The sequence below is a fragment of the Nicotiana tabacum genome, chromosome 18 (assembly GCF_000715075.1).
Source record: "Nicotiana tabacum cultivar K326 chromosome 18, ASM71507v2, whole genome shotgun sequence".
Lineage (NCBI taxonomy): Eukaryota > Viridiplantae > Streptophyta > Magnoliopsida > Solanales > Solanaceae > Nicotiana > Nicotiana tabacum.
Window position 1 is genome coordinate 120,083,300 of NC_134097.1, and position 12,175 is coordinate 120,095,474.

General features: G+C 35.9%; 1 protein-coding gene across 1 annotated transcript; it reads right to left on the reverse strand.

Moving 5' to 3' along the window:
• Nucleotides 1–8,084: 8,084 nt before the first annotated feature.
• On the reverse strand, nt 8,085–10,678 carry LOC107786928 (uncharacterized). The gene is made up of 8 exons (XM_075236334.1): nt 10,658–10,678; nt 10,198–10,557; nt 9,508–10,040; nt 9,141–9,419; nt 8,924–9,029; nt 8,728–8,834; nt 8,507–8,589; nt 8,085–8,404 (listed from the first exon to the last, which is right to left on the reverse strand). The coding sequence occupies exons 1-8, from the start codon at nt 10,676–10,678 to the stop codon at nt 8,085–8,087; spliced, it is 1,809 nt and encodes a 602-aa protein (XP_075092435.1).
• Nucleotides 10,679–12,175: the final 1,497 nt, after the last annotated feature.

Consider the following 12,175-nt stretch of genomic DNA (forward strand, 5'->3'; position numbering starts at 1 on the left):
GAATGAAACACGCAGAAAGTTATAACCATCCCTTAGATCAACCAGCCATGGAGCTCCCTCTCTTTCGGCAAGGACCATAGTAAATTTCTAAGTCGAACCTCGATATTATCCTTCCAACATGCTGAAATCGAATTTGATAGTATTCATTCTAGTTCCCAATGACCTCAATATCATCCAACACGACTACCATATTGACATGACACATCAATACCATCTAAAGTCACAACCCGTGCAATCCATACACCAAAAAGCAACAACCCAAATGTACTTAAATCATGAAAAATGACTCAAATGAGAGAGTTGTACTGCAAGCTCACCAGTACCACCACAACACAACACTGAGAACCCATCACACATCGTAGAACCAGATCACATGAATCTAACCTGAAGGATAATACCTCTACATAACTTCACTCAAATGCGCGACCCCATCCAAACAATGGCCCACAAAAAACACCTCAAGCCACTATGCTCAAAATCAACAACCACGCACAATTTGTTGTCTAGAACCAAAAGTAATTCATTATAACCATGGTGAAGCAAATGACATAACACCACACAAACCCGATAGAACACAACCGATATGCCATCCATCGAGCAATACCCAATACTCTTCCCGCTCGAATTCCACTATGAGATCCCAATAGAACCGTACCATATGTGCCTATAACCAACAAATCATAACGCCTCGCAACATAGAAGGTAACTCATAGACCACCCTAGAACACTGCTAAGCTCAATAACAATTGAATCAACACATCCCTCATCAATAGCAACCCGGAGTCAACAAAGCCGACTCGATATAGAACACACATCCATATTGGCCTACCAATGAACCCCTTATCAAGGAGTTCCTAAAGCTGCTCCTTCAACTCCTTTAACCCGCCGATGCCATACGATACGGTGCCCGGTCACCAAATCAATACCGAAATCGACAACCCTGTCCGGCGACATGCCCGGTAGCAGGAAACACATCAGAAAAAATCCCTCACCACTGGAACTGAATCAATGGTAGGAGTCTCGGTACTGACATCCCTCACGAAGACCAAATAAGAAAGACAACCCTTCTCAACCATCCGCTGGGTCTCCAAAAATGAAAGATCACCCTACTAGGAACATAATCTGTCGAACCTCACCACTCAATCCGTGGCATCCCCGACATAGACAACGTCTCCATCTTAGCGCAACAGTTTAGAATAAATCGACAAGGAGACAACTAGTTTATACCCAATATCACATCAAAATTTAACATACTAAGCAACAAAGGCACTACAACAAAAAGGGGCTTTAGCGGCAATAAAAAAGATCATTGGCGGTAATAACATTTTCCGCTATACCATTTACCGGCCATTGATGTTTAGCCGCTGATATTGGGGTCGGCAAAGCCTTTAGCGGCGTTTCTCACAAAAGCTGGTAAAGGTGTGACTTATTGCCGCTAAATATAATTTGCTTTAACGGAAATTGTTTGCAGCAATTATGATGGTTGCTAAATCCAATCTAAAAACGCTACTAATGCTCTTTTTACGTCTATTTTTATAGCCGCTAAATTCAAAACATTTGTCGCTATAAGTCCATAGCTATAGCGGTAATTGTTTTGTGGCAATTAGAATAGCTATAATATTCCTTCTGAAAACGAATTAGTATGCCCTTTTAGCATCCATTTTAATGGCTAGTAAATTCAATTAAATTGCCGCTAAAAATTATTTTTAACAACAATTATAATGGCTACAATATCCCCTGTGGAAACATCATAATTTGCCCTTTTAGCGTCTACTTTTGTAGCCAGTATATTCTGTTAAATTGTCATTAAGTCACAAGCTATAACGACAATAGTTTAGCCACCATTAATAATAGCTACTACATTCATTCAAAAAATGATCCAAATAACAAAGCATAATAATATTGATTCATAAAAACATAATGTATCTCATTAAATCTTAACAAAAAAAGGAAGTACTAATCCAAAATAGTAATATCATGGTAACTTAAAAAATAAACTTATATTGTTTGAAGCAAATAGCTATTGTCATTATATAACTAATCCTAACAAATAATAGTCTTCAAATAATTTCTGCAATGCTTCATCATTTAGAAATCTTCCACCGGCTAAATTATCGATCATCAGACTGTATGACCTGAAATTATAAAATAACTATGTCAATAGATGAAAGATAATAGTCTTCAACTGGGATATTCATAGATAGGAATATTTTCTCCAAAACAGGATTAATTGTAATTTCATTAAGACCTCAAGGGTTGTGACAAACCAGCATACTCATAAATACCATATAAATTTCAAATTGATGAAATAATAATCAACAGTTCGAACAAACAAAAGCATTGATTCAATTCAAACTTCTTTATTTCTTATAGCAACAAACCAATCCAGGTTGTCTACCTTAATGTTTGAACACTTTCTATGAGCTTGTAAATTGTTTCATGAAATGGTAAGATTCAGCACGCTGCAAGAATCAAATAGATCCCACCAACCATCATCATATCCAAAACAACCATGCTTAGAGACACCATGAAAGCTATCATTATAGCCAATGGCAGGTTTATTAAGTGTAGCTACATTATCAAAATCCAATTAGTGACACTAGTAAAACCTAAAGGTGAGAATATCACGGTACTTGATGCTCCGACTCCTAATGGGAAATTGAGCTCAATCATCTACTGAACAAGCTGCTGATTTGAAGGATCCTAAGGCAACAAATGATATAGTTGATGCATGTACATGATCAACCAACTGCTGTACCTGCTGAATTGTTTGAAAAACCAGCAGGCTCTAAAACTACAGCTTTGAATAGGGTTTCTCAGGTTTGCAATGGGGTAAAGCAAGTCTCTTGTTGATACCCAATTTTTCTCTAAATATTTTTTACACTTAAAATACTTTCAAAATGACATATATTTACATACATAAGCATGTCCAAGTATTTTGGTATTTTTCCCAAATTTTAAAGACTTTCAAAACCAATTTATTATCTATTTTAGCAGTGCAAAATTCAATAATTATTCCCAAAATTACCATTTTGGTGAATAATTTATTTATTTCTCATATTTACACCAAAATATAATTAAGGTAATATTTTGCATATTTTTACAAATTTATTTGGTATTTAAAAGCTAAAATGCATGTAATTGCAATTATAGCCTATTTTACAATTAACAACATTTCATAATTATTAAATTATTTTCAATATTTTTAAATTAATACTTATACCTTTTTAATTAGTTAAGTGCTTTTAATTTATTTTAAAAATTATTTTAACTATTTTATATAAAATAAAAAGGGAAAACTGGCTATTTAATATTTAGTCTCATTTCATTGCAATTATAGCCCATTCGGATTTCAATTTTTGCCCTCAATTTACCCAGTCCTTACCCCAATTAGACCAGCCCATATTTTCAATTAATCAACCCGGCCCAGCTCCGATTTAATCTGAGCCGTTGATCAAATGAGATCAACGGCCCAGATTTGATTTCCTTAATTAAAATCCAATTACCCTCCCCCAAAGCCCCTCATTTCTGAGACAGTCTCTCTCTCTCTCTCTATATATATATATTGACTCTCCCTCTCCCTTCTCTATATAACCATCTGGTTCTCTTCTTCTCCGATGAACCCACCGCCTGTACGACTACCTCCAACCTCACCTATTTCGATCATCAGTCACCGTGACTTCTTACGTAGTTGATTCCCTCTATCTTTGAGACCCCAAGATCCTCCACCATGCGAGATGGTCACTGAAAGCTTTGCCTAGTTCGTCTCCGGCCGTCCTCCGATGGGTTTTGTTCGATGGTGCTATGAACACCATTATTGCTGAGTTTCATAGCCAGGTTTCTCTCACTTCTTACTGGTTTCTTATGAAACCCTAATATGTACCCAACCTTTTAAATCTCTATAGTTTTTACGATTTTTTTAACTCACACCTTGGTATTTTACACTATTCTCTACTCGATCTTCACGATTTTTCAAATTTTAAAACGTTTTGTTCCCTTTTTGAAACTAGGGTTTCTGGACCCCTTTTCAAAATCACTTTATTTTCTAATTTTGAGTACTGACTCATGATTCTCAGTACTATTTTTCAAACGTTTGACTTAAGTTTGATGAAACCCTAACTTTGTATGATTGTGTTTGCATTATTTGCATGTTTGTGTGTTCTTCTGGGTTCTTCTCCGATTTCCATGCTCTTTGCTTTAATCTCGTTGTTAGTGTTTCATTCCCTTACCATTCTGTGTTCTTCGCTTAAAGCTTCTCTGATTTCTTACACAAGGATTTTATACTGATTATCTGAGCCCTCTTTGAGAATGTGATACTTGCTTTGAAATTGTGATTCTGCGTATTTTCCCTATAGTTTGAATTTCTTCCTTAAATTGTGGGATACTCTCCTCGATTAATACCGATTTCCTAGGTCTTCAATCTCGTTCATTATTTTGAAAATTATTTTCCTGAATTACAGTGGTATTTTGCCCTATATATGTGCACAAATTTGTTGATTGATTTGCCTGACCTATTTCCCTAATTAGAGTGTCATGTACCTAGTCTTTATTGAATACTATATGTTACTCTGTTTCTTTATGTGATTATACCCTACTTTGTGATTTCTTTCCTTTTAAATGATTGATTTTTACCGTTTGATTTGGATTCCTTAATTAAAGGGAAGTCCATATACTAATTTAATTATGATTGATGCCAGTTCCTTAATTAAGGGACTGCTCCTTAATTAAGGGACTGCTGCCTTATTGATTACTCGTATTCAGTACTATAAATACTCCCCATTCTCTTTTGCAAACAGACAACAGTCTTCTGACTTACACACACCACTGAATACTTTCAAAATCTGCATTCTCTCTTGCTCTCTTGCTCTTTTGCTCTATTGTTGTTCTCTGCTCCTGCTTATTATCAGCCGGCTGAAAGCCAAGGCCAATATAGTGTTACTACTTTGTCTTTGTATCCTGCTTTTGCTCTTTTACTGGTATGTCTTCTATTTGATTTACAGTTTCCAAAACAACATGTTTTTGTGTGTATTACACTTCCTCTTGTTTCTTTTATGCTTCTACTTATGGTTCTGCTGTTCTCATTTCAACTAGCATGCCTCTATGTAAGTTCATTGATGAGACTATCTTTCCTTTAATTCAGCATGCCTACTGCTTCCCTTATTTGTTTAATGCATGTTCTTCCTTACCCCTAACCCCAGTACATTATCAGCATGTAACCCTGAACCTTTTTGGGATGAAATATGTTGTGACTGTTTAAGTTCTGAAATGCTTTTCTCTGATGTCTATGTATGTGCAATTGTGCTCTTACATGTGAACTACTTGTCCCCATGTCCCCTATCCCCTGTTTGTGTTTGTTTCCCTGAACTATGTGTGATATTTTTGTTCTGAGATTGTCTTACTCATCTTCTTACAAAAACTGTCACACTCTTCTATTGTTTTTCTTTCAAGAACTGATTCTATATGAATCATTTTTAAAACTGTTTTCTCCTCCCAACTAAATTTCTTAAAAAACTCTATCACACACTCTCACTACTCTTAGAAAATAGGTTCTGCGCCCTTTCGTGTAAGCATTGCTTTGGGTATTTCTGTATACCCACTGAACTTTGATGCACAAGCCTGGTAATTCCGCACTGCATTTGTCTGACATTTTTTGGCAAATGTTTGGGTGCTGGTATTGGCTAGGGACCCAATGAGAGGCAAGAACTTGAATGTGTTGATGTTTTGGATAGTGTAGCTGCTACAGGTGATAAGACAATGCTTGAACAAGCTGAGAACTATCCAAATAGTCCATCTGATCAGGCCAATGCTGAGCTTATTCTAGGGTACGATGTCGCTAGTGAAGTGCAAAATACACTATTTTCTAATAAAGCAGGTACACAAGAAAGTCTGGTGAAAATATGATTGTAAGGATGGATGGGAATCGCTTGCTATGGTTACACTGATGGACAGAGAAGAATAGATTTGTAACACAGAATCAACAGAACTAATGAACGTGCAAGGGTTTGAGGAAGTGGCTAGATCAATATGTCTTGAAAGAGGATTTACTCCATTTTCTTCTCATATTTTTGTTACAAACAAACTACAAGATGTAGTAGTACATGTGGAACCCACACCACTTATGTTAATTTACTGAGTTAACTTGGCCAAATACTGTTATGATAGATTTTACTGCAAACGTCGGAACAGAACAACAAGAGGAAAATAGGAAGCATCTTCGGACAACAAAATTTACTAACTAGTCCCAACTTAAGTAATTGCAATTGATATATAGTTATCGTTAATGTCAAATTTGAAAAGGGAAGTATATCACTAAACATTTGAAAATGGACCAAATAATACAGATATCAAAAGGAAATAGAGAGTGAAAGTATCGAAAGTTGAAATTTTGGTGTTGCCAAACTATTCTTGTTAGACATTAATTAAGCTTGAGAACTAGTTTCCAGAAATTACTCATTTGTAGAGCCGTTTTCTACCGTGTAAGAGTTGATCTTATTTCTATTATATGGTCGTACTCTGGGCAGGAAAAACTTTGTAGCATGCTAAAGATGTATTGAAGAATTGGCCTAATGTGGATGTGGTGAAACTTCAAAAGTCCAGTGGTGTTGCATCAAGGAATGCAAAAGTACGGTAGAAAGCAAGGGGCTACAGAATATAGGTACAGATTTCCTTATAGATTAGTAATAAAGAGAGTTAGGAGTTAGTCACACTCACAGTTCATGCACTGGAACATGAACACTTGCTTTAAGGTCCATTTTTAAATGTTTCCTGATATACTTCCCTCTTCTCCAGTTCTCAAACTTTTTATTCTTCTTCTTTCTATGTTTCCTTAAGGGCCAATCACTACAATATGGCTAAAGGAAAATTAGCTTTAGTTGAAATGGTGGTGTTTCTTTTGATTTTGCATCAACAGTATGTATTGTGAACGCCACCAATTACAAGGGAGAAGAAGAAGTTGACAGACTAATATCTTTGCCAAGTCAACCGAAGGCAGAAAAGCTTTCAGTTAGCTTTTCTGATATAAAGGGACGTAAGTGCTCAAAATATCTTGGATTTACCCATCAAGGAGATTGAAACATCTATATGATGCAATCATATCACGCTACCTAGATAATATATGATGCTTTTAACCCGACGCTAACATGCTTTTATATTTTTCAAAACCTGATGCTTTCATATTTCAGTTAGTTTCACAGGTAAAAAGTATCTTTAGTACACCAAATGTAAATAGTGTTCCAATACATACAGTGAAGCTTATAAGTCCTCCGAAATAATCATTAGTCCCATTGCCTACTGAAACAGAGGAAAAAGTTAACAACAATCTTTTGTGTTTAATAGTTGCTCCTACTTCAATCTAAAAATAGTGGTCAGGTGCAGTAGTCCATTTTCCTACTGTATAAAACCAATTCAAGATAAGTAGTGTTTTAGAAACATGGAGAGTGAACATAAATATTTCACCTTTAGTTCAGAAATATTTACCTCAGTGCCACCAGCAGAACTATTCAACTCATTAGATTGCTCATCATGTGCTTGATATTCAAAGAAGTTTCAACTATCCATTAACTGCTCAATATAAGGCTGGGCTGCAGAGTGGTTTTGACCATCCATCAACTGCTCAATATAAGGTCGCACATCTTCATCATCATCTTGTTCAATTATCAGTCGCTTACGACCTCTAGTTTGCATAGTTCCTTCTCTAAAATAAAGAAATTATCTAGTTGTATTAAGTTATACTAGTACCAGATTAAATCCAACAGATCAACAAGTCATATACAAAGCAAGAGGAAACATCATCCTTATCTCAAGATGTGAAAAAAATTAGCGATTCATGCATACAAACACAACATTGTAATAAATATTGTTTTAGATATAAGAGTTATTGATTAACTACGAAAACATTATCCCGTGACAATACTACCTTATCATATCACAATTTAATGGATACAATAAGCAATATAAGGTAAAAAAAAGCACAACGAATTCACTCAAAAATCCAATATTTGAATTTGTGAAGTAAAAAAATAACTAAACCTTAGAAGTTCTTAAATAACACTTGAAAGAAAAATATTCTATAAGTTCCAACTATCTTATGTAGAATCACATTCATTTTCAATGTCATTTCCTCCCTCAACATTAGCTTCACCATCATTTAGAGAAGCTTGAGAATGTGCGTTTGTATCAATAACAATCCCACCGACACCACTTCTTACCCAATCATTATACTCATCTTCGAGAACATGAGCATTTTCTAAGAGAGCCAAGTCAGTGGCATCATTCTGTATTGATGACTCAAACTGCAAACTATTTTCCTCTCCCATATTAAAAATATCTCGAGGTTTAATTAACCTAGGGACAAACCATTCATGATCTTGAGCATCTTGTACAAATATTACTTGTTGAGCTTGTTCTGCAAAAATAAAGGGCTCATGACGTTCTCAAATGCCAGAGTCTGTTAGGTGTGAGAAATTTACATGTATGAAACCCAAGTCATCTTCCTTAACTCCTCTACCTTTAGTTACATCAACCCAATCACACTTAAATAAGACAACCTTAAATTTTTCATAGTAGTTTAACTCCACAATATCATTCAATCTGCCATAATATGTGATATTTGCAGACTTTGGAGCATTGTCACGTGTACTTGCATAACTTTTAGTCTTTGAAACGACCATAACACCACTATTTTGCGTCACTTTGAATTCTTCACTTTGTTTCGTTCAAAGTCGATACCCGTTATTTACATCGAATGCAGTGAATCTTTTTGCAATGTAACTCGGCCCTTGTGCAAGGACTTTAACATCTTTTAAGATCTTAGATGTGGCTTCCAACTCATTTACCTAACCAAATAGAAGATACAACTATAAATGTGGATATCTGTACAAGGACAATAATTTAACATAACCAATGACTTAGTCCTACTACTTACTTGCTCCTTGAACCACTTATGAAATGTATCGAAATGCACACAGTCAAGTTGATGTTGTGTCACACGACGCTTACGATGTGATCTCTTGATTTCAGCAATATGTTCCCTATTCATGTAACTCGCACATATCAATTTTTTAATTAAATAAGTAATATAAATATATTAAATAATAAATATAACACTTACTTTTTATAATTCTCAACCACTTCTGACTCACAATTGAAAATGTCGATATGCTTGCAGCCATGTTTTCTCATCCAACTCAAATACATCTACTCCACCGTACGGCTCCCCAACAATTGGAAAAAGACATTCTTCTTTACTATTCTCATGCTCAATCCCATCACCGCATTTTTTTGAACAATAAGACCTTGAATCTCCACCCTCCAAATATCGTGAACAAAATACCATACACTCATTTGCTGTGTATGCTTCTGCTATTGAACCTTCTGGACATGCACGATTACGAACATATGATTTTAAAGTACCCAAGAACCTATGAAATAAAATAATGGTATTAGTTTGATGTCATAATATTTAACAACTAAAGATATATGATAAAGATTCAGTAATATTCTTGATACCTCTCAATTGGATACATCCAGCGATAATGTACCGGCCCCGCATGTTTAGCCTCGGTTGCCAAGTGAATAACCAAGTATATTATAACAGTAAAAAATCCTGGGAGGAAACGTTTCTCCATAGTAGACAATGTTTCTGGAATATTTTCTTCAAGTAACTTTAACTCTTCTAGTTTTAGTTCTTTGCTACACAGAACACGAAAGAATGTGCATAGTTCAATTAAAATGGAACTAACTCTTTTATCTACTGATCTCCGCAAGGCAAGAGGAAGAAGTTCTTGCATTATAACATGACAATCATGAGTGTTTAGCCCAGATATTTTTCGTTTGAGAAAGCAACGTGAGATATTAGACGCATAGCCATCTGGAAACTTGGCATTTTGTAGAACTTCATAAAATAACTCCTTTTCATTCGGAGACATTGTGAAAAACGTAGCTAGAAGATATGCTCTCCTACTAGCTCGATATTGAGGCCATAAACTTGGCCTTATTTTCATCTCCTTCAAGTCCAATCGAGCTTCTAAGTTGTCTTTAGACTTTTTACCAAGATCCAATAATGTATAAATTAAGTTATCACTCACATTCTTTTCTATGTGCATCACATCAAGATTATGGCGCACCAAGTTTGACTTCTAATAAGGAAGATCGAAAAAATACTCCTTTTTTCCATGTGTTTTTCATGACCCCACTTACCCCTTCGCTTGACTGGCAGAGAGTAAATTTTATATCTTTAACTTGATTCAGCACTAGTAACCCAGATACTGGACATGGTGCAGGCCTTGATTCTTTAGTCCCGTCAAATGATTTTGCATCATTCCGATATTTGTGTCCCGACTTCAAGAAGCGTCGATGCCCCATGTAACAAAACTTTCTCCCATGTCTGAGCCTTCTAGATTGAGTGTTTATGTTACAAGAAGGGCATGCAAACCGACTGTAAGTGCACCATCCAGAGAGAGTACCATATGCTGGAAAATCATTTATAGTCCACATGAGAGCTGCTCGCATTAGAAATATATCCTTAGTAGATGCATAGTATGTTTCTACCCTAACATCCTATAATTCATTCAACTCTTCTATTAAAGGTTGCAAAAAGATATCAATATTATTGCCAGGTGCTTTTGGTCCAGGAATAAGTAACGACAGTATGAAGAACCCTTGTTTCATGCACATCCATGGTGGACGATTATATGGCATTAAAATCACTAGCCATGTACTGTGAACAGTTCACATTGTGCCAAATGGATTAAACCCATCAGAAGCTAATCCTAGGTGCACATTGCGTGGATTTCCAGCAAATTTGGGATATTTACTATCAAAATTTTTTCCAGGCTTCAGAATCTGCAGGATGTCGTAGAACTCCATCTTTGTTGCGCTCTTCATGATCCCATCACATTGTTTTAGATGTTTCTGAAGACATAAACAATCTCTGAAGTCTTGGTTTTAAAGGAAAATACCTTAGGACCTTGGCTGGAATTTTTCTAGCATTATTATTCCATCTAGAAGCCCCACAAATTTTGCATTCATTGACATTCTTATTAGCGAACTCTTTCCTAAAAATCATGCAATCGTTGGGACAAGCATGAAGTGTTTCATACTTTAAGCCCAAGACTTCAACTATCTTTTTGGTCTCATAGAAAGAATGAGGTAAGTTTTCTCCTTCAGGCAATGCATCTTTCAAAATTCCAAGCAGAGCATTAAAAGATTCATTTGACCACTTGAACATGCATTTTGTGCGATACATATGCAGCAAAAAGGACAGTTTGCTAAACTTCTTACATCAAGGATATAATTCTTCATTTGTCTCCTTCATGAGCCGTTCAAACTTATCCACCTCTTGATGGGGGTGATTTCCAGATGGATGAGTCGTACTCTCTTGTAAGTTTTGCTCTATGCCACATGTTTCACTAACGTCAGTATCCATGAATTGTGTAATACCTCCAAATGCATCATGTATCATTCCTCTCATATCATTACTCCTTTGAGTTGACTGGCTACAGTTATTTGCTCGAGCATTGTTTGATCCATTTAAAGACTCCCCATGACAAAACCAAGTATCATATAATGGTATAATACCATTAATAACAAGATGATCATATGATATAGCCCGATTTACTTGATGGATGAGCACACACTCCGTACAAGGACATGCAATTTTTTCTCCTTCTTGTTTATCAGAAAAGGCATGATTTAAAAAATCATCTACTCCATCTAAATATTCTTTCCTAACTCTATCACAATACATCCATCTTTTATTTCTAGGATTGTCCATGGCGTTAAAGATTGTCATGCCCCGAACTTGGGGGAGCAAGACCGGCACCCGGTGCCTTACCTATCCTTGTGTACCAACTTGCAACTAAGGAACTCTGAACATATGATGTCATACTTTTGGCCATGGGCCACATTGCAAGACGACAACGAATGCTGACTAAATATAAATATAAAGCATGGCCAACAAGGTCGTCATATTTATTACAACTGACAAACCAACCAAATATACATACAAGGCCTGAAAGCCCAACATACTGCACTAACTGACAAGATATGTCTACAAGCCTCTACTAATGGATATACTGTGATCGGAACGGCTCTCCGACCTACTCATGACATATATACGTATATATACAAGATATACATAAGGCTCTAGACCCAAAAACTCCGAAAGGCATGGAGA

Coding starts and splice junctions, on each gene's coding strand:
- LOC107786928 (XM_075236334.1), bottom strand. CDS start 10,678: ATGGATGTGCATGAAACAAGG. Junction 9,030..9,140: donor GCATATCGACATTTTCAATT/GTGAGTCAGAAG, acceptor TTACATGAATAG/GGAACATATTGCTGAAATCA. Junction 8,405..8,506: donor TTGGGTTGATGTAACTAAAG/GTAGAGGAGTTA, acceptor TTATTTTTGCAG/AACAAGCTCAACAAGTAATA.